Source organism: Macaca fascicularis, chromosome X (assembly GCF_037993035.2).
Source record: "Macaca fascicularis isolate 582-1 chromosome X, T2T-MFA8v1.1".
NCBI lineage: Eukaryota > Metazoa > Chordata > Mammalia > Primates > Cercopithecidae > Macaca > Macaca fascicularis.
In genome coordinates, this window is record NC_088395.1 from 159635813 (window position 1) to 159659824 (window position 24012).

The following is a 24012-nucleotide window of genomic DNA, read 5'->3' on the forward strand; positions in this document are numbered from 1 at the left end:
CCACTCCAGATCCGGGTGGTGAAAGCGTTCCGTAGCTCACTCTATGAAGGCCTGGAGAAACCAGAATCCAAGACCTCCATTCATAACTTCATGGCCACGCCCGAGTTTCTGATCAATGACTACACCCACAACATCCCGCTCATCGACGACACGGACGTGGACGAGAACGAGGAGCGCCTCCGGGCCCCCCAGCCCCCATCCCCCAACCAGAACAACAACGCCATAGACAGCGGCATCTACCTGACCACGCATGTCACCAAGTCAGCTACCTCTTCAGTGTTTTCCTCCAGTCCCGGGAGCCCGCTCCACAGTGTGGAGACATCCCTCTAACAAGAACTTGTCTCAGCACATGCGCACACGCACACTCGGACTCACACGAAGTCACATGCACACATGCACGCACACACACATATAGGGACCTGCACACCTGCAAAACGGGAGAACAACTAAGGTGGCTGAAGACCTTTCTGGCAGGGCATTTGCAAGAAGCCAAATCCATTCAACAAGGGTGCAGCCTGCCACAGGCTCCTCATCCAGACTGAGGAAGACGAGGACCGGGAGGAGGAAAAGGAGGAAGAGGAGGACAAAAAGGGGGAGGAGAAGGTTCTTCGTCCAAAGGAGGAAGGAGAAGAAGTAGAAAGTGTGAAGAGCTGAGTTCCCCACCTTTTTTTCTATTGATGCTTCTTTTTTAACGAACTACAGTTTCACCGCGTGTTTGCTTTTGGGCTGTGCAGTGGGCAGGGGGCTGCTTTGGGTTTATTGGGAGCTTTTGTTGCACCCATGAAGGAGCAATCAGGTCAGCATATTCATGCAAAAAAAAAAAAAAAAAAGTTGAGTGCTCTGCAGGGCTGTGAAGGGTGCCACCTGAGGGAGCCGCCTGCAAGCAGCCCTGCAGCCACAAAGCAATCCGCCCCCAGCAAAAACTAGGCACATCTGCAGTGTGCATGTGTGTGCATGTGTGCACATATATGTGTGTGGATCTGTACACATGCACATATATATGGCCAGAAGCATATTTCAATAAGGAACTATCTACTGGCATGATATTTGCATTCCTCTTTTCAGGCATTTTCATTTGGAAATTTCATTATTGAATGTAGCAAGGTTTTTTTTTTGCTGTTGTTGTTTTTTGTTTTGTTTTATTTTGTTTTGTTTTGTTTTGTTTTCGGGGAACTAGACTGCAAGAATAGCTTTCTGGTCAATCCATTTTTGTCCCTCATCTCCCTGCCCCCACCCTTCGTTCCTGCCCTCTGCCTGGTCCTATTGAGATTCCCAAGAAGGCGGAGAGGGGACGCTCCAGGTCTGGAGCAGGTATAATTGGAGCATTTGTCCTGAGACCCCTGCCAGAGAGGAGAAAACCCTTTCAATTGAAATTTTAATCTAAAAGGAAAAAAACAAAATATTGATGAGGAGTCCTCCAGTTAGTGAAACGGGAGTTTCGTTTTCAGCTTTCTTTGGTTTCTGCTGCAATTCCACATCCTTCATCCTGGCCACGCCCCCAACTTCAAGAGCATGAAGCACTCTTGGAGTTGTGGGTCCTGCCCAGAGTCCAGGGAGCAGCCCCAGCTGAGGACAGGTCCGAGGGGGCGGGGGCAGGGCCAAGAGTTCTAAAGAAGCCAATGGAGGGAGAGGGAGCATCAGAAGCCCGGAGGAGCTGGCGGTGGGAGAATGATGGCAGGGAGGCAGCCACAGTTCAGACCCTGTCCCCTCAGCACCTGGATGGACTCCCACTGTTTGCTTTGGCAAATGCCGAGGAGTCCTCAGTAGACCACCTCAATGTCTGCTGTGACACCAGAGATGCCATCACCAAAGCACTCTTCCCACCCTAGTCTTTGTGTCCAGAGGCCAAGCTTAAGCCATGAAGGCATGGATTTGTGGCTGAGCACCAGGTACTGAGGGGAGCCTGTCCTGGCAGTGTGGGCACCTGGTGGCCAAGCCTCAGTTTCCTCCAAATGAGCAGAGGGGATAAAGAGGGGCCTGACTTTTGCCACCCTCCTGAGGAAGCCCCTAGGTCCACACAGTGATGCCATGGGGGACCCTTGCCTTCTGCACTTGCAGGTGTCACGTTTTGCAGGGAGGTGGTTGGGCCTGGGGCTCAGCCGCTGGGAGACAGTTGGGACCTGAGGGACAGAGGATCGGAATGGAAGCCACCAATGTGGACTGGCACCCTCGGGAGGCTTGTCACACCTCCACTGGCATCCACACAAACCAAACAGGAGCAGGCACCATCCCCACTATTACCATTAATGCCATGTCACCCCTCAGCAGGAGTAGTCAAATCTCGGGCAAAAGAATTTTGGCTAGAAAAGAAAATCCCACTTTAAAATGCCAGCTGCAGATAACTCAAAGCCATCCCTTTTTTCTAAAGGGCACATTGAGAATGTTACCCATTTGTAAACTGTTCCCTGATGTCCTTGTTTAGACGATAATAAGAAATAGGGCAACTCCATTTGTTGAGGGTCTTTGTGTTCTTCAACGAGAAATCAAATTTGAGACATTGACATTGCGGAAGATGAGCTGCGTGCTGCTGCAATCACCGGCTTCTTCTCACTCTGTCGTAGACACACCGATAGGACCAATGGCCAATAGATATTAAAAGCAAACCCTCACTGCTGCTGTATAAAGTTGCCTCATGTGAATGTCGATCGTTTAGTCCCTAGGTCACCTTTGTGCCGTGGTGTGCAGTTCAGAAACGGGGCACCGTGACCTGGAATGTTTTGCTCTTATTTTTGCAGTCTTCAGGCGGGGGGCCCTGTCTCACTGGGAAGCCCCTCTTTATAAAGCATTATATTACCTGGAATGGCTTGGTCAACTGTGTTCAGTTCATAAATATGTTTTACATTTTTATCTGCCTGTTACAAAGATGAACAAAAAAAACTTAATGAGAAAGATCACAGATGCATAATAATTTAAAGTCTGTAGTTGAATTTCCTAACTTAAAGAATAGACCAAAATTTCTGTGTATAAAACAAATGAAAGGCTCCTTACATCCTGGTCTGGATAATGTGTGTGATTTATTATTTGGTGAATTAACGTGCGGAACAAAACAAAGGTGCCTTCATGCCGCTTTAACAGAGCTGGAGAAGCCACGGGCAGGAGGGGGTTTCCCCTGGGTGTGCAGCAGCCTGACCGGATGTGTAAGCAGAAGAGGAACTAATGCTGGGATGTCAGGCCCCGTGGGGAGGGGCTCCAGCTGCTGCAGGAGCCATGGCTGCCTTGACTTGAAAGGGCCTGTAGTACATGGCCCAGTGGCTCAGGCCTGTAATCCCAGCGCTTTGGGAAGCCGAGGCAGGAGGATCCCTTGGGCCCAGGAATTTGAGGCTCCCTGACACACATGCACACTCCTCACTTCTTTTATTGTGGTAAAACACAGATCACAAGCACATTCACGGTGCTGTGCAGCCATCACCACCATCCAGCCGCGGAACTTGTTCATCTTCCCAAACTGAAGCTCTGGCCCCGTTCAACCCCAACTCCCCACCCCCCAGCCCCTGGCACCCACCCTTCTACTTTCTGTCTCTATGGATTTGACCACTCTAGGCCCCTCATACCCTCATAGAAGTGGAATCCTACAGTATTTGCCCTTCTGTGACTAGCATGATGTCCTCAAGGGTCACCCATGTTGAAGCATGTGTCAGAATTTCCTTTTTAAGGGGACTCATACTCCATTGTCTGGATATGCTGCATTTTGTTTATGCCATCAGCCATCCATGGACATTTAGGTTGCTTCCACATTTCAGCTCCTGTGGATCATGCTGCAGTGAACATGGGCATGCAAACTGCCCTTCCAGACCCTGCCTTCCATTCCTTTGGGCCTATACCCAGCAGTGGAATTACTGGATCCTATCGGGACTGTAGGTTGAACCTTTTGAGAAACCGCCATTTTCCATTCTCATCAGCAGTGCAGCAGGGTTCCAATCACAGACGCCTTTGCTAATCCAAAGCCACAGGAAGAAAGCCCGCCATTTCACTCATTCTCTTAATCCACATGTTGCATCCCTAAACACCTGTGCCTGTGCACGCCCATGCTCCATGGTCCCACTCCTGCTGGAGCCCGGAAGAGCCAGGACTTGCCAGTGACCACCCTGGCGATGGCGCTAAGACCACACTCCCCTCACTTCATTGGATTTCTCTTTCCCTTTTCGACTTGGCGAAGACGCATTTTCCAGGAAGGCTGCCAAGAGAGGAGAAAAATGGCTTCAAAGTCATTCAAAGCGTCAGAGTCCATGCTTCTAAAACCAGCGAAAAGACCAATAGGGCCAGGCGCAGTGGCTCACACCTGCAATCCTAGCATTTTGAGAGGCCAAGGCGGGGGATCACTTGAGGTCAGGAGCTCGAGACCAGCCTGGCCAAAATGATGAAACCCTCTCTCTACTAAAAATACAAAAATTAGCCTGGCATGGTGGTGCACGCCTGTAATCCCAGCTACTTGGGAGGCTGAGGCAGAAGAATCGCTTGAACCCAAGAGGTGGAGGTTGCAGTGAGCTGAGATCATGCCACTGCACTCCAGCCTGAGTGACAGAGTGAGATTCTATCTCAAAAAAAAAAGAAAGAAAGAAAGAAGAAAAGAAAAAAGAAAAGAAAAGAAGACAAATTGAAAACAGCAGGCAGAAGAATCGCACCATGCCCTTGCTGCATTGGTGTCCAAGTGCATCCTGAACCATAAGGATGAGTAAGTCCAGATTGAGCCAAAGTCCACACCAAGACAGCTGGCCCTTCATGAAGAGATATCATGCTACCCTAAAAGAATCGCAAATTTGTGTCTGTGAATCCCCTGTCCACAAGCTTCTGCTTCAGATATGACACAGGTGCCACGGGGGAAAATTGGACTCAGTGAAACAGCTGGGTCCTGGGAGTAAAGGCTTGTGCGGGGGTTTCGGGGAGGCCCGTGTGTGAGTGGCCCGTGGCTGCTCACAACAACAGAAACTTCTCTCACAGTTCTGAAGGCCAAAAGTCCAAAATCAAGGCATGGGCAGGCCATGCTCCCTCTGAAGGCTCCAGGGCAGAATCTGTTCCAGGACCTCCTCTTAGCTTTGGGCATTGCCAGCCGTCCTCGGAATTCCTTGGCTTGTAGATGCTTCACTCCAACCTCTGCCTCTGTTGTAGTGTGGCTTTTCTCCCGTGTCTGTCTCTCCTCCTTTTTTCTTACGGCTTTTTTTTCTCACCCACAGCACAGTTCAATGCATGTGGGAGGCTGTGTTAGGCTCCAGAAGAAATATAGGCACGGAGGCTGTTTCCGGCTTGCAATTCTGTCACCTCCAAGTCCTTTCTTTCTGGAAGTTCAGATAAGAAAATAGATGGTGTTTACACCTTTGCCCTTAAGTGCTTACAGTGACACCTATACAGTCCCCTGGACTTCCAGAGATGAACATGAAGCACATGATCCTATCTAGAATTGGTGGACACTAACTTTCCCCAACACAATGACTGCCTGTTATTTCAAGCAACTACTATGTTCTTTATTGGTTTTACATTTTAACATACCAGGCCAGGCATGGTGGCTCACACCTGTAATCCCAGCACTTTAGGAGGCCAAGGTTAGAGGATCACTAGAGTCCAGGAGTTTGAGACCAGCCTGGGCAACATAGCAAGGCCTCATCTCTACCAAAAGTAAAAATAAAATTTAAAAAATAGCCAGGCATGGTGGTGCACACCTATAGTCCCAGCTACTCAGGAGGCTGAGGTGGGAGGATCGAATGAGCCCAGGAGGTCAAGGCTGTAGTGAGTCATGATTGCAAAAGAAAAGAAAAGAAAAGAAAAGAAAGAAGAGGGGAGGGAGAGAAGGAGAAAGGAAGAAAGGGAGGGAGGGAGGGAAGGAAGGAAGGAGAAAAGAAAAAAGAAGAGAAAAAAGAAAAAAGAAAGGAAAAGAAAAGAAAAGAAAAAAGAAAAGAGAGGTGGATCAATTAGCCCAAGATACACGGGTGACGGAACCAGCCTTCACAGCCAAGCGGTCTAACTCCAGAACCCACTCTTTCGTTTGTTGGAATGTTAAAAATATACTGAATGCTAAAATGTTTTTCCTTTTCTTTTCCGGTCTCGAACTGCTGGGCTCAAGCCATCCTCCTGCCTCAGCCTCCCAAAGTGCTGGGAATACAGGCATGAGCCATTGTGCCTAGCGTAATTTTTTTTTTTTTTTTAATAGACGAGGTCTTCATATGTTGCCCAAGCTGGTCTTGAACTCCTGGGTTCAAATGATCCTCCCACTTCCACTTCCCGAAGTGCTGGGATGACAGGCCTGAGCCACCATCCCCTGCCTATTTTTAAAATGTTTGAGGAATCTCCATACCGTTTTCCACAGTGGCTATACTATATCCCCCCAGCAGTGTGTGAATGTTCCTTTTTCTCCACATCCTCACCAAAGCTTGTTTTCTTTAGTTTGATAGTAGCCATTCTAATTGGAGTAAGGTGATATCCTCAATATGGTTTTGATTTGCATTTCCCTGATTACTGACGTTGAGCAATTTCTTCATATACCTGTTGGGCATTTGTATGTCTTCTTTGGAGAAATGTCTATTTGGGTCTATTGCCCATTTTTAAATTGGGTTGTTATTCTGTTGTCTAAATTCCTTATATATTCTGGTTATTAACCCCTTGTCAGACGGAGAGTTTGTGAATATTTTCTCCCTTTTTTTTAAAAAAAAAAAAAAGATACAGTCTCCCTCTGTCGCCCAGGCTGGAGTGCAGCGGCGTGATCTCGGCTCACTGCAACCTCCACCTCCCAACTTTAAGCAATTCTCCTGCCTCAGTTTCCCAAGTAGCTGAGATTACAGGCATCCACCACCACGTCTGGCTAATTTTTGTATTTTTAGTAAAGACGGGGTTTTGCCATGTTGGCCAGGCTGGTCTACGACCTCCCGACCTCAGGTGATCACCCACCTCGGCCTCCCAAAAGGCTGGGATTGCAGGCATGAGCCACCACACCCAGGCATCAGGGTCATTTTTGCCATAATTCTTCTGAGCCCTGGCCACCTTCTCTTCCCCTGAGCACTTTTCACTACCATGCTACACATTCTCATTCTGTTTCCCATCTCTCCCTCCACATAAGCAAGGAGTTTCACCAGGTTGCCAGAGCGTAGGCAAGGACTGGGCACACAGCAGCTGCTTAAAAAATGTGGTTCTTTGACTGAGTAGTCTTAAAAAGCTTACACCAGGTAAAGCAGGAGCCCACATTTAGGAGAAGTTAATCATCAAAACCCACAGGGGAGTTCTACAAAATGAAGGGCAGGTCAGCCGGGGCAAGCCTGCCCACCAGGGAGGCCTGTGACATCTGCTCAGATACTTCACCCTGAGGACACTGAACATAGTCGCTCTGTAAAGTCAAGCAAGACTCTGCCCTGACCTGCATCACCCCTGCCCCCACACCTGCAGGAGCCGGAGCCCACCCTCCTGTGTAAACCCACCAGTGCCCCAGCCCTATGCCACGTGCTGAACGTATGTCTAGCCTGTAAGGGGACCCAGAGAGCATCTCCTGGACTCCTTCTTACCCACTGGCTTTTGAGCAGGGAGTCACTGAAAAACGCATTACTTTTAGTTACTTTTGATCAGGTCTCACTTTTCTGAATGCAAGTGATCCTCCCTAACCCCAGGCCTGCCGCCTGGTGGCTGTGTGGGACACTCTACCTGAGGGCACTCCGAGGGAAGCAGTCTCTGGCGGCCCCGCACACCCCCATGTGCAGCATGCGCTGCAGAGCAAAGCCAAGGGTCCCTATTGACTTGCATCACCTTTTATTACACAAAATAGATTTCAGCCATGTTGCACATTCATTCTCGCCATGAATCTGGCTTTAAAAAATCCCTAGGGATTCAGTCTCATCGATTTCATGGTTTTCCTTTCATTGATGTCACGCCTCTGTTGTAGTCAGAGTCCTCTCAAAGGACAAAAGCAGATGTGGCTGCCTTGGGTCAGCTCACACAGTGCACTCCCGGCCTGCCCACTGGAGGTGCGGCTCCCATCATCGTCTGGACCGCAACTGCTAGGGACTGTCAAAGCAGCAGCATGCCATCGCCTTCTCCAGTCCTTTTCCAGCAGCAAACCAGTCCTCCCAGCCGGTCCTCTGGGGACCAGCCGTCATGGCGACGTGGTGGCAATGTCCCCAGGCAGCCAACCATCCTGGGCTTCTCTTTGGGCAGGCCTGGGCCAGGGCCTTAGGGGATCTCTGTGTCCATGGTATAAATCTGAATGAGATCAGACACAATATTATCAATGATTGGCTTGGTAAGGTCGTCACTAAACACCTAGAAAGAAGAAGGAAAACAGGTTCCAGTTAGACTCCCTCTGTGTTAAATAAGGCACCTGTCACTAAGCACAGAATCACATTTCATGGGCAGGGGAGGGGCACAGGGACTTGGCTATCCAAGAAGATGGTAGCTCTCCTGCAAAGCCAGTTCAGTTCCAGCCTGTTGAGGCCAATGAAACGCTTCACAAAGCCGAGGACATTCCAGATGGAACAGGCCTTGGTGATCCTCTGACCCAGACAGGAGGGGACCTGTCTGAGGTCATGCAGGGAATTGGTAACACAGCTGGGTCCAGAGCACAGGCTCCTGCCTCCTGCCTGGGACTCCCTCAGGTCTAGGGTCTCTGGGGACACCGGCAAGAGGACAGGGTGGCAGTCCCTGTGCAGCCACAGGCAGACGAAGTACCCGGACCCCATGCCCACCGTAACCCAGCCCCTGGGGAGCATGTGGACCCACTCCACAGCCCGGACCACCACATGCAGGAGCACTCGCAAGACGGCAAAAGACATCCTCAGGGCCCATGGCAGGAGGGTTGCAGCCCAGGGCCATGCCACAGGGTGGGGTCTACACCCTGTACCTTCCAAAAGCAGGTCTGGCCTCTGCCCAGCTCCTGGAGAATAACCTCTAGGCCCCTAGAAAATCCCGCCCCGTGTGAGCGTCTTGGTTTACTGGACTGCCAGGCGGTCTGTGTTAACCACATCATTTACGGTGAGGGCCTTGGGCCACAGAGTCCCAGCTAGACCTCTGGTGGCTGCAGCCCAAGTAACCAGGCTTGGCCATGCAGGCGCTCCGTGCCTATGCGATCCACCCCCATGGAAACCCTGGCCGCCACGGCTGGGTGAGCTTCCCTAGTTATGACTCCGTGCATGCTGTCCCACTCTGTTCCTGAAAGAAACAGGTGCTGTCGGCACAACTCCCCTGGGCGAGGAGCCACTGAAGCTCACGCCTGGTCTCTCCTGGAGCCTGTCCTGTGCACCCTGAGCCTTCGCTCACCGTGACCTGTGTCCTTTCCTTGTAATAAACCGGAACTCAGAGTGTGACGGCTTTTCTGAGTTCTGAGCCCTCCCAGCACAGCACTGAGCCCCAGGGTGCTCTTTGGGATCCCCACTGATAAGGGAAATAGTAAGCAAAGCAGCAAGACCTTGGTTAGATGCTGCGTCTGTAGCCACCCTGTGCCCAAGCTTGCTGCCTGGGGAACCAATGTACCAATAAGATCAAGGCCTTGGGCCAAGTCAAGGCAAGAAGTGGACCTAAGTCCACCCCTGCTGAATGCTCCCAAAGAACCATAGGTTCCTCTGTGGCCTACAACCTGAGGTAGGAGATGGTAACCTGGACACCCTCCAAGTCCTGACTCAGGAAGCATAGCTGTCTTACCCTGGGCTCTGGGTGAAAAACAAATACTTCAGAAATGCACGCTTGTTTGCTGGGGTCCGTGACCTGTGTGCTCCTGGAGACCCCAAGCTCAGAAGCAATCATTAAAAAGCATGCAGGGGCTGGGCATGGTGGTTCACGCTTATAATCCCAGCACTTTGGGAGGCCGAGGCGGGTGGATCACTGGAGGTCAGGAGTTCCTTGAACCCCGTCTCTACTAAAAATACAAAAATTAGCCGGGTGTGGTGGCAGGCACTTGTAATCCCAGTTACTTGGGAGACTGAGGCAGGAGAATCACTTGAACCAATGAGGCGGAGGCTGTAGTGAGCCGAGATCTCACCACTGCACTCCAGCCTGGGCAACAGAGTGAGACTCTGTCACTTTAAAAAAAAAAAAAAAAAAAAAAAAAGGCAGGGCCAAAACGTAGAAGCAGCCTGCGTCCATCCATGGATGAAATGTTAATATCATACAGTCCATGCAGGCCATGAAATATGATTCAGCCATCAAAAGAAAGGACATTCTGAGACAGGGGCTCCAATATTGTGCTCAGTGAAAGGAGCCAGTCACAGAAAGGCACACACTGTGAGGGGCCTCAAAGGAGAGCCATGAACTCTGTAGACGGACAGTGGAAGGGTGGGTGCCAGGGGCTGGGGGGTAGGGAGTTGGGGTTGAACGGGCCAGAGCTTCAGTTTGGGAAGATGAACAAGTTCTGCGGCTGGATGGTGGTGATGGCTGCACAGCACCGTGAATGTGCTTCTGCCCCTGGGCCGCACACTTAAAAATGGTGAACGTGGTACAATTTAGGTGATGTGTATGTCATCACAACTAAATATAACAGTCCAGAACAGGTGACAACCCTGGGGCACCTGACAGCCGAAAGGACACAGACCCAAGTCCTAGGAGGAGACACTGCCGGCCTCTGGGGACTTTGCCTTTTTGTGGGCGGCCCGTCTGTTTATAAGACAAAGAGCAGCAGCGGCTGGAAAGGGGCAGGTTCTCCTGCTAAGGAACAAGGGGATGGAGGCACTCAGTGTGGCTCTGGACGTGGAAGTTTCAGCAGCATTGTGGGACGACCTGCATCATTTCTGACACCGCCACCATCCCTGCTCATCTGGCAAGTCAGAGTGCAGGCAAGCTCCTCCAGGGAAGCACATCAAGCTGCCATGCCGAGCCCATGGCAGACAAGTGACAGGAGTCGCTATAAGAAGTGGTGGCCGAGGCCGGGCGCGGTGGCTCACGTCTGTAATCCCAGCACTTTGGGAGGCCGAGGCAGGTGGATCACGAGGTCAGGAGTTCGAGACCATCCTGGCTAACATGGTGAAACCCCCTCTCTACTAAAATTACAAAAAAATTAGCTGGGCGTGGTGGTGTGCGCCTGTAGTCCCAGCTACTTGGGAAGCTGAGGCAGGAGAATGGCGTGAACCCGGGAGGCGGAGCGGAGCTTGCAGTGAGCCAAGATTGTGCCACTGCACTCCAGCCTGGGCGACAGAGCGAGACTCCGTCTCAAAAAAAAAAAAAAAAAAAAAAAGAAGTGGTGGCCGAGAGCACACAAGGAAGAAAGGGTTTCAAAAGCTAGGCTGTGAGCTCCGCAGCACCTGGGTGGGTGAGGCCTCCCAGGGCCCCACTCATCATGAGGGATCAGGCCCTTGCACCCCACCAGCCCATAGGATGCACCTGGATTCCGGAAGCTTCTGGTGCACAGCCCCGAGCTGGGAAGCAAAGGTCAGGTCAAGTTTAGCAACCTTTAAGAAGGGCTGGGTGAACATAAGCTCGCCACCCCACAAAGGGTAACTTCTTCGCAGTCTGAACAACAACTGGGTGAGCTGGGCCGCCAGCAAACAACTTGCTGGTGGAGCTGCTTCCTGGCTGTGCAGGCTCACCTGGGCTCGCACTCCTCTGGGAGGGGTTAAGCATGGGACGCAGGTGGTACCAGCACACCAGGTGAGGTTTATGAGCAAGCGCAGAAGACAGAGCAGAAAGGAAGAGAGATGCAGGATAGCCAGGCAGCCCAGGGCCAGGGCCACACCCACCAGATGTCCCCAGAAGGTGTCTGCCCTCACCAGAGTCCAACCCTGAGCACAAGGCAGCCATGCTATCTGAAAGTCCCTGGCAGCCCGAGCATGGAGCAATACTGTCTGTCCACACAGATGGCCCTGCACCACCTGCACACTGCCTCGGGGACAGGGTGCTTCCAGCCTGCGACTAGGAACACGGGTGCATGGGTTCAAAGACACATGGGCACCTGCTATAGTGCCAGGGTGGCGCGGGAGACGTGGCGGCATGGGGCAGATGAGCTGCCTGGCCTCAGGCGCTCACAGCTGACTGGGGATACGAGATTAGACAATAAACATGCAAAAATCAGCAAGTGCTGTGGTCATCCGCAAGGCACACGGGCCAGGAAAGAGAGGCAGGGGCGCCTCTATGCAGAACAGCAGCGGCCACCTGGAAAGCTGTCCGCTGGGCAGGCCTACAGAGTTCTACCATCCATCCCTCCAGGATCTACCTACTAATACCTATCAGTCACCCGCCACCCAGCCCATCAGCTCTCTCACCCATCCACCTAGGTGTCTGTCAACTAGCCAGCTAGCTGTCACCTACCTAGTCACCCAGCCCTCTCCATAAAGCACCCCAGATGTTTCTGATGGGAAGCCAGGTTTGGTAACCTGTGACCACACTCAAGTTCCCACTCAATTCAGTAAAAGTGGTTCTCCGCTGGGGCAACCCGCCTCCCGGGACACCGGCGACATCTCGGTGGAGGCTAGCACTCTTGTTCAACATCCAGGATCCCTAAATGGCAACTGTGCTGAGGGAGAGCCTGGCCCAGGCCATCAACAGGGCGCTCTGAAGCTTCCATGCTCCCCAGCAGCCCATATCTTTCTTCATGGATAATTAATAGAAAGAATTTGGTGAGCACTGCAATACAGACTTCCAGAGGGAAAGGGGGCACGTCCGGTATGCCAAGCAGCCACCTCACCTGCCACCATGGCTTCTCAGCCTCGACTTCGGCGGGCACTTCAACTCCGTAGACCTGCAGGGCCAGGTAGAGCACTGCCACGGCGATGTGCTGGGCCTGGAAGCGGAGGCACAGCCCCCCGTGGTAGCTGTCCCGCAGCAGGGCCCAGGCAGTGACGGCAACAGGGGTCCGCTGCCAGCTGTGGCGGTTCAGCCAGTTCTTGAGGGAAACCAGGTAGTGGAGCAGATACTGCAAAGACACATGCATCAGCCTTTGATCACACCAGCTGCTCTCCTCATGCTGACATAATCGTATCAGCACCTGCACCAACCCTCCAGCGGCTTCCATGTCCCTTAGGAAAAAGCCCCAAGGCCTTCTGCTGGCCCCATCTCCTGCCCCTCCCATCCCGCCTTCCAGCGCACCCTGTCTAGGGCCTTCACACTCATGGAGCTGTCTGCCTGAAACCACCTCACCATATGCACCTGCCCACTCTCATCCTCCAGACCCAGCTCTAGGGAAACCTATGAGGGCCACCCCCACCGCAGTCCCTCTCAACCACAGGGCCCGCTCTGGCCACCATGAAATTCCTCGGGGCCTGGTGCTCCGGAAAGCACCCTCTTCATGGGCAGAACAGAGGGTGCTGCTCCCCATGCATCTGGCCTGCTGCCAAGGGCACATGCTGTCCTCAGCCACAACATCCAAATGACCTCCCAGCCCAGCTGCCAGCTCCTGCTCTCAGAACAGACATTTTGCCGGAACCTCACACAATAAGACAGATGCTGCAAGCTCTCTGGACAGTCTGGAACACACATGTGTGTGTGACCCCAGCACACCATGCAGGAGGGATACATAGGTTACTTTCCGCCCCAGCCTTGACTGGAAGGAGGGGAAGGGGCTGGCAGGCTCCCAGCCACACCAAGCTATCAGTTTCCCATCTGGGCACAGATCACACACCCCCCGAGGTCTGAGTGCTGCTCTTTCCTAAGCCTTGTCGCCTTGACAGCTCCACCCTGCAGCCAGCGGGGCATCTCCCACCTTCCCCCAGGATGCTCACCAAGCATTCTGCCCACTAAGACACTACTGTGCAGAAATCCCAGACCAGGGCTTTCCAGATACTAAGGTAGGAGTGTGGAAGGCTGGAGGCAAGATTATAAAGGCAACACGAAGGGCTTGTGCAGCTGGAACTGTCTCTCACCTTGGCTGTGGTGGTAGGTCTGTGAACGGAGACGTGATAAAATGGAACAAAAAAAATACACAAAGGAATACAAGTGGAAGTAAGGATGCCAGTGGACTGTGTCAGTGTTGACATCCTGGCTGTGTTCCCCTTGGGGGAGACTGGGCCAAGGGTACATGTCACAACTGTGTGGGAATCTACAATGATCTCAGTAAGAGTTTTGATGAAAAAGAATGAAACTCCTAGCCCAGAGCCCCAAACCACAACTCCTCCATCTCTGTCTCCAGCCAGCCTTCTGAGCTGCCCGTGCGTGGGGCTGCGGTGCCCAGAGCATGGTGTGCCAGTCGCCTTAGCGTTTCGCTTTTCCCTTTTGCTGCTGTTTGAAATGGTTCTTCTGTTGAGACTCACACGTTCCTAGATGGCTTCCTAAGCACAGCGGAGCTGGATGCATGCTCCGAGGCATCACAGCATCTCCTGGGGACGGGGACTCTGGCTGGTCACGAAACCAGCCTGCTTCCCCAAGGCCCAGCGTGCATACCATCTATATGGGCCACAGGAGCTGCGACAGCTTCAGCGGGCCACATGGACCTCGCCCACAGGTGAGCAGGCAGAAAGGCAGAAGCTGAAATGAGATTTGGCTGAGAAAACCCACAGGAGTGGGACAGGAGAGGCCAGGCAGCCAACCCAGCCACAAACACGGAGCGGGGAGACCCAGTTCCCAGCCGCAGCCCTGCTCTCCTTCTGTGCTGCGCTCTCGAGTATGAGACGGGATGCACTTTTGGGATAAAGAACAAAGACCATGGCTTGAGCCTCCCCAAACAGGCACCAATTCCCTAGCATGTACCTTGTGTGGATGCTGGAAGGAGACCTGGAAGCGCAGAACTCTCAGCATGAGAAGCTCACACTGCACAATGCTGTCCCGGAGCTCCCAGAAGCGGGAGTCCAATTCCAGGGGCTCACCGCTTGGGTTAAAGTACCTGCACAGAGAAATGGCAATGCTTCAGCAGCCAGTGCAGTCTCCCCTGAGCATTGGATGGCTCAAATTGCTTAAGTCACACAATGTCCAGATGCAAACTACATTGTCCATCTGCAGATTAATGTAAGGTCATTTTATTTGTGTTTTTATACAAAAATTCTTCATCTCCACATCTAGTGTACAGAATGAAAACAGTAACCAACAGAGGAAAGAAGCCAGGTCCTAGTTTTAGCCAGATGGGCTGTCTGCTATCATTCAGCAAAATGTCAAGTGCAAAGACTGGCTGTTGGCGATGGCTCCAGAGGAACCGGAAGCTTGAGCATGCCAAGTCGGTTGTGCTTCCTGTTATATTCAGCCTGGCAGTAGGGAATCTTCATCACCTGAGGTGGCAATGCCCAGGGCTCTCACTCTGGGCCCAGGGAACGTATTTTTTAATCTTATTTTTATTTTTTATTTATTTATTTATTTATTTATTTATTTTGAGACGGAGTCTCGCTCTGTCGCCCAGGCTGGAGTGCAGTGGCGCGATCTCGGCTCACTGCAAGCTCCGCCTCCCGAGTTCACGCCATTCTCCTGCCTCAGCCTCCTGAGTAGCTGGGACTACAGGCACCCGCCGCCACGCCCAGCTAATTTTTTGCATTTTTAGTAGAGACCGGGTTTCCCTGTGTTAGCCAGGATGGTCTCGATCTCCTGACCTCGTGATCCACCCGCCTTGGCCTCCCAAAGTGCTGGGATTACAGGCATGAGCCACCGCGCCCGGCCTTATTTTTTATTCTTTGAGACAAGGTCTTGCTCTGTCTTTCAGGCTAGAGTACAGTGGTGTAGTCACAGCTCACTGCAGCCTTGACCTCCTGGGCTCAAGCGATCCTCCTGCCTCAGCCACCCGAGCAACTGGAACCACAGGCATGCACCACCACACCCGGCTAATTTTTGTATTTTTGGTAGAGACAAGGTATCACCATGTTGGCCAGGCTGGTCTTGAACTCCTGGACTCAAGCGATCCACCCGCCTCGGCCTCCCAAAGTGCTGGGATTATAGGCATGAGCCACCATGTCCAGCCATCCAAGAAAGATATTTAAGCCTCTCATGGGAATGAGGTACTCCAAAAAGTGAACATTTCTCAGTTTTATATTTCCCAGACCGTTTTTCCTTCGCCTTGGCGAAGACCCTGCATCCTGCCCCAGGAGGAACACACCTGCTTGGGCCGGCTGTGCCATGCCCATGCCCACACCCACAGCAGGGCGAGGCCCCTAAGCAACTGGGACCCACCACCTGGCTGGGTCTGTACCCTCCTGATGCAGGCAAGCTCTTGTGCATGCAGCCATCCCTGTCTAAGACTTCAACAGAATCTTCTTTGACATGCCTCTCCAAGCTCCCCCTGCTCAAGCCCCACCTCTACCCTCCATCCAGCTTTCCAGGCTCCCCATAATCTGGCCCAGCTTTTCTCTCACAGACCCCACTGGCCTCTGACATCAGGCTCCTTCCCACGTTTGCTGCTAGTGTTTCTGGCCCTGGTTCAAGGCCATCCAGGTACTTCCTTCCAAGCTCCATTGCTGGCACCTGGTGGGCAGGGCCCCGTAGGAGCCTTCCCTACCCTTCCCCCCCACCGCGTGGACACCAGGAGCCCATCCAAATGCCATTACCTGTTGGACACATTGATGATGTCACGAGTCCGCAGGTGCTGCTCTTCCACTTTGCCAGCCAAGTAAATGGAAGACATGGCAATCAGGTAAGGGTCATAGGCATCCAGGTTGGTCTCACAGAAGAACTTATGGTAAATGGTGCAAGCAGTGGCAATGGGAATGGACCGCATCCCTAGCTTGACACCTGCAGAGAGAAAGCAGGCAAGAGAGGACTTCAGTCCAGCGCTGGTTCACTACTCCAGTGAGGGAAGCCACTGGAATGGGCCCTAGCAGGTACAACCCTTCTTGGACAAGGCTAAGAGCTTCCAGCAGAGCCAGTGGCTCCTGCCGGGTCTCTCACTGGGCTCTTAGACTCCAGTGGATGACCCAAGCCCCTAGGGACGGTGTTCAAATGCAAACTTCCCCTTCTGTAGGTCTGCAGCTCTGAGATTCTGCACTTGTGACAAGCCCCAGGTCATGCCCATGTCAGGGGTCTGTAGACCACGCTCTGGGAAACAAGGGTTCCAAGAACTGCTCAGTTAGCAACTGGCATAGCAGCTTCTGCAAAACCCTAGGAAAGGACCATATGCTGTTGTGTGTCTGGGTTCACCTTAGCAAGCCGCTAGCTAGAAGTCACCCAACCCACAGCTACGACGACAGAAGAGAAACGGCCTCGTGGGTACCACAAGTCCTGAAGTCACAGTGAAAGATTATACTGAGCACTGGTTTCATAGTTCACAGGTTAGAAGAGGTGAGCAAAGCAAGCAGCGTGACTGCCAAGAGTAACCACTCGCATTACAGAGAAAAAGCAATGTTTATGGCCACGGCCAGGCACGGGGGAAGGACACCAACACGTTGAAAAGTAGGCTGGGCATGCTGATTTACGCCTGTAATCCCAGCACTTTGGGAGGCTAAAGCAGGAGGATTGCTTGAGCCCAGGAATTTGAGATCGGCCTGGGCAACAGAGTGAGACCCTGTCTCTACAAAAAAAAAAAAAAGAAAAGAAAAAAAATTTTAAGGTTAACAAAACTCAAAACACCAGAACACAACTCAGTGGATTCACTTAGGGGTTAAAGCCCATCCCCAGCCCATTCCTGAATGGCTCCTAAGAAAATCACTGCCCTGGTGCACAGAACCAAAACAAATTCACAACAACCAGGGTTCACAAGAGGTTAAATGACATCCACTAGGCCAAAACAGGAAGGTGGAGAACAACCAACAATCAACCATGAAACGACAGCTAGTGTCCTCTGCCTAAGAAGGTAGATCAGTTCCCTAGGGCTACTGCAACAAATCACCACAAATTCAGTCACTTAAACAACACACATTTATACTCTCCTGATCCTGGAGGTCAGAAGTCCAAAACAAGCCTAGAAGGCTAAGATCAACGTCTTAACAGGGCTGGCTCCTTCTGGAGGCTCCATGGGAGAAATCTGTTTCCTTGCCTTTTCTAGCTTCTAGAGGAGGGCTGCATTCCTTGGTTGCTGGCCCCTTCCTCCATCTTCCAAACCTCTAACTCTGCTTCTGTCCTCATGTGGCCTTCTCTGATGGTAACTCCTCCTGCCTTTCCCTTATAAGGATGGTTACATCCAAATAATCTAGGATGATCTCCCATCTTAGGGTCTTTAACCACATCTTCAAAGTCTCTTTTGCTATATAAGATGACATTCACAGGTTCCAGGGATTAGGACAGGGACATCTTTGGGAAATCAATATTTAGCCTCCTACAAAGAACAAAGGTTTATGCAATACATTTTATAAAGAAGTCCCTCAGAAGGTCTAAACTTGTTATATAGAGACAATTCCTACCTGGGACCCCTCATTCCAGGAGATGCCAGATAAGGTTCTGTTACTGACATGACCTTCCAAGCCTTGTTTTACAGAGCAAAGCCCAATTTACATGGACCCTCCGAGCAGATGGTAGCAGATGAGGTGTCACTGCTATCCTTCCCTAATAATAACATTGCAACTCTTCTTGCAAATTACAGTACATTTACATATCACTGGGATGAACAGTCCTGCAGCATTCCTCAGACTCTCTGTCCACCTTGAGTAAAAGTGTATCTGCCCAACCCTTCTCCCCCAAGCAGTAAAGGTAGGAAATAACTATCCATCAACTAACAGTATCTCCTATCAAGACACTGTTGATGGGCCGGACGAGGTAGCTCACGCCTGTAATCCCAGCACTTTGGGAGGCCAAGGCAGGTGGATCACCTGAGGCCAGGAGTTCAAGAGCAGCCTGGCCAACATGGTGAAACCCCATCTCTACTAAAACTACAAACATTAGCCGGGCGCGGTGGCACATACCTGTAATTCCAGCTACTCGGAGGCTGAGGAAGGAGAACTGCTTTAGTCCAGGAGACGGAGGTTGCAGTGAGCCGAGATCATGCCACTGCACTCCAACCTGGCCAACAGAGCGAGACTCCGTCTCAAAAACAAAACAAAACAAAATAAAACACTATTGATGGCTGGATGGAAATGCGGAGCCCAACACTATTGTGGATATCCTGGCAGGGTTCGGAACAGGAGCTGCATGCAGCCTACGTCCTCGGAGTGACAGGAAACCCCGGACAGCCTTCTCCAAAAGGCTCCGCGAGACCAAGCGCCAGTGCAGGCCCGCGGGTGCGGCAGAAGGCGTGGCGCACTGCGCAGAGCTGCAGGTGCCCGGGCTGGTCCCCGCCTCGCTGGAGGCCCGACTCGGCCACGTCCTCTCCTAGGGCCTGCACACCGGTTCACGCAATGGGGACACATCGCGGCTCACTGCTCAGCACACCGGGCGCGGCGCAAAGGCGGAGGTCCTCAGCCCCGAGCCGGGCTTCCCGGCCTCTGTAAGATGAGCACTCCGGAAGCCCGGCCTGGCCAGCCGCGCCCGCTCCGCGAAGCGGGTCCCGGCGCCGCCTGCCCCGGCCTGCCCCTGGCCGCGGTTACCTGCCTCCATGATGAACCTCGCCACTCGGAAGTGCACCCTGGCTTCGGGCGCCGGCTGCCCCTCAGGGCCCCGCGCTGCGGGCCCCCCTCCGCCGCCCTCCGGGGCTTCCATGAGGCCCTGCGGCCCCGGCGGAAGGAGAGGCGGCCCCGGCGGAAGGAGAGGCGGCTCCGGCGCGCAGACGCTGGCAAAGCCGAGGGGGTGCTCGCGGCGGGCACGGCCGCCCCACCCGTCTGCGTCCCGCCCCGCCGCTCCTCCGCCCCGCCCCGCAGGGCCAGCACCCAAGAGTGAGCGCGCGCCTGCGCCACAGAGGCTGCCTGGCCGCGCGCGCAGGCGCAGGCGCAGGCGCAGAGGCCGACACCACCGGGCGGCTAGCGAGTGGTGACCCCCTAGACGTCTCGAGCCCCGCCTCTGGGAGACGCAGGCTCCTCCCCGCGGAGCGAGAGTCCGCGGAGCTGCTCTCAGACCCGCGGGAGGTCACCTCCGGTCACTCGAGCCGCAAATCCCCGCGGTCCGAAGAAGGTGTAGCCCCGGGCTGGCGGCCCAACATGGCTTAGGCCAGGAACAGCCGGCAGCGCCCGCCAAGCCCTGGGCTAGAGACGCCTGCGGGAGTTCACGTGGAGGCGCCGGTGTCTGAGGTCTGAGAAGGCAGCGGCCACCGGAAAAGGTGCTAGTGTTTGCAAACCTCAATCCACCGACACCCCAAGGAAATGCTGTGCACAAAATTCCAAGGGGGCCTTTTCCAATAGACGCATGAACGGTGTTTGTGTCTGGATCGTCCAGCCTCCTGGGATCGATTGGGAATCTAGCTTCTGCTTGCCTTTCCAGCGCTACGCACAGTAGGAGCCTAATAAATGTTTGTTGAATACATGTTGAATATCGAACTCATGTATTTACCATCCCATTTTTCATTCGTGCCTTCCACAAGCAGGAAATGGCGCATCAGGCTTTAGGGACATAGAACCCCAAAAGGACTCCCAAGCTAGTGACAGTCACTTGAGCCATTCTGATACATTCAGATCATTGCTACAATTTCAGACAGCTGGCAATATGGAGAGGCAACAGCTACTACTCCCTAAACCCTTCTACCCAGGCGCCTTGATCTCCGGATGATGTGGAAGTCTCCACCTCTTACCCCCACCCCACACACCCAGTCCGGCCTGGGTCTCCTTCCTCAGCACCTCCTGCCTCCACCAGGCTCCCCAAGTCCTCTCCATCGCAGCTGGGTTAGTTTCCTGGGGCTACTGTAACAAATGACCACAAATTGGGTTGCTAAAAACACCAGAAGTATATCCTCTCTCAATTCTGGAGGCCAGACACCTGAAATGGAGGTGACACCAGGGCTTTGCTCCCTCAAAGGCTCTGGCAGAGGATCAGTTCTTCCTTGCTCTTCCAGCTTCTGCAGCCTGAGTTCTTCCTGGGCTTGTGGCCCCATCACTCCAATCTCTGCCTCCATCTTTACATGGCCTTCTCCCTGTCTTCTCTTCTCTTATAAGCACATCTGTCACTGGATTAGGGCCCACCTAGATAATCCAGGAGGAGCTCATCTTGACATCCTTATCTTCATTACATCTTGCAAAGGTCCTTCTAAATAAGGTTACAGTCACAAGGATTAGGACATGGACACACCTTTTGGGGGCTGCCATTCAGCCCACAATAGCAGCCGCCGGAGCCAGCTTTCTAAACGGCGAGGCTCAACAGGTCCTGCCCTGCCTGACACCCTCCGGGGTCCCTTCACCCTCAGGAGAAAATGTGGGACCTTGGCCTCACATGCTGGTCCTTGCAGAGTCACCCTGTCAACTGACCGGCCTCAGATCTCACCACTTTGCCTCATGGCAGAGACCTTTGGCAGGTCCCCTAAAGGTTATGGCCTCCCAGCTGAACGTCTCTGCACATATTCTGCCTGGTGAAGGAATTACTGCTCCACTTCCATCACCCAGCTTGCTTTTGTCTATGTGCACAGGTGTGCACGTGTGTGTGCATATGTGTGCGTGTGTGAACTGACTCAGGGTCCCCAGCTCCCGGTGCTGCTGACACCTGCCATACCTTGAGCACTGTGTCTGTCCCCAAGCTGTGAGCAGCCCCACCCTCTCCCCAGCCCAAGGCTGAAACCTGGGCAATGCCCAGAGGGCCCACCTTGCCTCAGCCCCGTTGGTGGAGGCCAGGTCCTGTGTTCCTCCAGACAGTGCCCTGGGCTGGACCAGCCACAGCTAGATCTAGAAGGCTCAAGCCCATGTTCCCTAAAGCAGCTATGGGCCTTGGAGAATCAGGCTGCTGCCTCTCAGCTTCCCCCTACCACCACATCTGTGCACACTACACACACACACCCCCCCATACACATGCATCACACATTCCCCCCACATACACACATGCACATATGCGAACACCCCAAATCATACAGTGCTTCCCTCTGGCCCCTGGTGGCCCGCCTATCCTCTAGGCGCAGCTCGAACTCCTCCTTCTGCTCTGGGCCTTATGTGCTGAGAAGAGTCCCAGCTCAGCTAGTAAAAGGTGCCTGGGAATGTGAGCCGAGGGAATGACTCAATGAACACGAAGTTTAAAGCCCTGGGTCACCTCGGCGCAGTGGTTGATAAATGAATAATTCACTAGCCACCAACTGGAGCCAGCAAACCTTTAGGCAGCACCTCCTCTCCCACTGGCAAGCCTGTCCCCATTGTCCCAAATGTGGCATACCCCGTCTCATCTCCCCTGGCTCAGATGGTGAGTTCCTCGAGGGCTGAAGCCTGGTTCGCGACCCCAGGCTTGGCCCTGGGGCTGCCAGTCACCATCAGAAACACGATTCTGTAATATTTGCCAGCGCTTCCTTAGCTAATCCTCACCATGTGCCCATACATTGATTAAATCACAGCCTTTCCCTCACAATAGCACTATTATGGAAAAGAGTGAGTGACTCATTTCAAGGAATAGGACTCGGTCTGAAGATCAAAGGATGAGGCAGAGAAAGAGGGAAGAGGCATTTGGGGTCCAGAAGAGAGGCTGTGCACAGGCAGGGCCATGGGAAAGCCTGGGTGGTCTTCAAAAAGCAGAGGCAATTTCCAAAGCACCTAACCTGCCCAGGTCTTCATCCTGGCAGCCTCATCAAAGTCCAGGCCTACTACTTGTCTTTAGAAACTCCTCACTGCCTGGGAACCTCCTGCCATAGTCACTTATCCACTGTGCCATCCGAGCCAGCTCCCTCTCACCATCGGCAAGATCCACAGCCTCCATCTCTGTTCTCCCTCCCCGCTCCCCACTGCCTACCCACCCTTCATCTTTTTATTTATTGATTGATTGAGACAGAATCTCGCTCTGCCGCCCAAGCTGGAGTGCAGTAGCATGATCTTGGCTCACTGCAACCTCCACCTCCCGGGTTCAAGTGATACTCCTGCCTCAGCCTCCTGAGTAGCTGGCATTACAGGCCACGTGCGCCACCACACCCAGCTAATTTTTTGTATTTTTAGTAGAGACGGGGTTTCACCATGTTGGCCAGGCTGGTCTCGAACTCCTGACCTCAGGTGATTTGGCTACCTCGGCCTCCCAAAGTGCTGAGATTACAGGTGTGAGCCACAAAGCCTGGTCAGATTATGACTTTTTGGTGAATCTACTGCCTGGTATTATTTTCTTTTTCAGAGACTCGAGTAACCAGGAGCTCAATAGAGTAATTGAGCAAGCTCTAAGCACGCACGGGATCTTGGGTGTGACCAAGTTGGACCTAGGGAGAAGTGCTGCCAGTCGGGCATGAGGGCTGGAAAATCTACCCCAGCAATAGATGTGCGGGAGACTAAAACCAGATGAGTGGGTGCCAGGGCCAGGAAGAGATCACAGGGAGTGACTGCTGATGGAGACAGGGGTGACAAGGCTGTTCTGGAATTAGATAGTGGTGACGGTGGCACAACTCTGTGAATACATTAAAAGGCCATTGAATTGTATGCTTTAAATGGGTGAATTTTATGGTACGTGAATTATATCTGAGTAAATCCATTATTTTTTAAAACTACCACATGCAATCGTGCCACTGAGGACAAAATCTTCTTATGGGGAGAAGGGTTTCACACGGAAGAGCTGGGAGACTGGCCAGCAAAGAAAGTCGGAGGGCAGAGCAGCTGGAAGAAGTGGGCAACGTTACGGAGCCAGGAAGCTCTCAGAAGGGCCAAGTGAAGGCAAGGATCTGAGAAACCCAGGGTGTCAGCAGGACAGCCACAGCGAGGGTGGGTGGCCGGGCTGTCCCGGGACTCCTGATAGCCCAGGGACGACTCCTGATAGCAAGGAGGTGGTGCGGGAGGGGACCAGAGTGGGGTGTACCCTCAAAGTCCTGCAACGAGGTCAGCGAGGTCACCTCTGAAACAAGGCTCCACTGTGATGGTTGGAGATGGAGGATCCTCGTTGTGGGGTGCACAGCAGCCAGAGTGGGAGCTGATGGAAAGACCTTGGCCTGAAATCTGTCTCCTAGGCAGCCCCTGAGCCCCTCCTGGGATGAACAGCTGGCTCCCTGGCTCAGGCGGGTGAAGGCTCCTGTCCCGCAACCCCATGGGGACTCCACTCACAGCCACTGGTCCCACTGTGACCCTCTCGCTGGAGCAAAGCAGGAAAGTCACTGGCAAATGATTTGCAGTTCCATTCTCATACACAGAGAACTCTAGAAGTTTCCACCTGCCCCAAAGAGCAACATTATGCTTTTACTATCCTCCCCCTAGGACACTTCAGCTCTCCGGCTCCATGCCACAGTCTGTCTCCAGGGACCTTGATCTCGCTGTC

The 24012-nt window shown here is 53.0% G+C and overlaps 2 protein-coding genes across 15 annotated transcripts in view; one reads left to right on the forward strand and one right to left on the reverse strand.

Annotated features, from left to right (window-relative positions):
- ATP2B3 (ATPase plasma membrane Ca2+ transporting 3) overlaps positions 1–2994 on the forward strand; it is a 66058-nt gene extending 63064 nt beyond the window's left edge. For all 6 annotated transcript variants that reach the window (XM_045383725.3, XM_045383721.2, XM_045383723.2 and 3 more), the window contains one exon: positions 10–2994. In XM_045383725.3, the coding sequence (XP_045239660.1) occupies positions 10–35 (26 nt within the window). In that variant the 3' untranslated portion in view covers positions 36–2994. The remainder of the gene's footprint in view (positions 1–9) is intronic.
- On the reverse strand, positions 2990–19488 carry CCNQ (cyclin Q). 9 transcript variants are annotated; one of them, XR_012430040.1, is made up of 6 exons: positions 19264–19488; positions 16353–16536; positions 14578–14710; positions 12581–12808; positions 7723–8235; positions 2990–5273 (listed from the first exon to the last, which is right to left on the reverse strand). XR_012430040.1 is itself a non-coding variant. In XM_074029603.1 (6 exons), exons 3-6 carry the CDS (start codon positions 16520–16522, stop codon positions 8146–8148), a joined length of 561 nt encoding a protein of 186 aa, XP_073885704.1. In that variant the 5' UTR covers positions 16523–16536; positions 18639–18661; positions 19260–19488; the 3' UTR covers positions 7709–8145. The 9 variants fall into 9 exon arrangements, 6 of the variants coding, with proteins under 6 accessions (XP_073885704.1, XP_015299721.1, XP_073885703.1 ...); XR_012430039.1 differs by having other exon boundaries at positions 7723–8175; positions 19260–19488; XR_010584314.2 differs by having other exon boundaries at positions 19260–19488.
- Positions 19489–24012: the final 4524 nt, after the last annotated feature.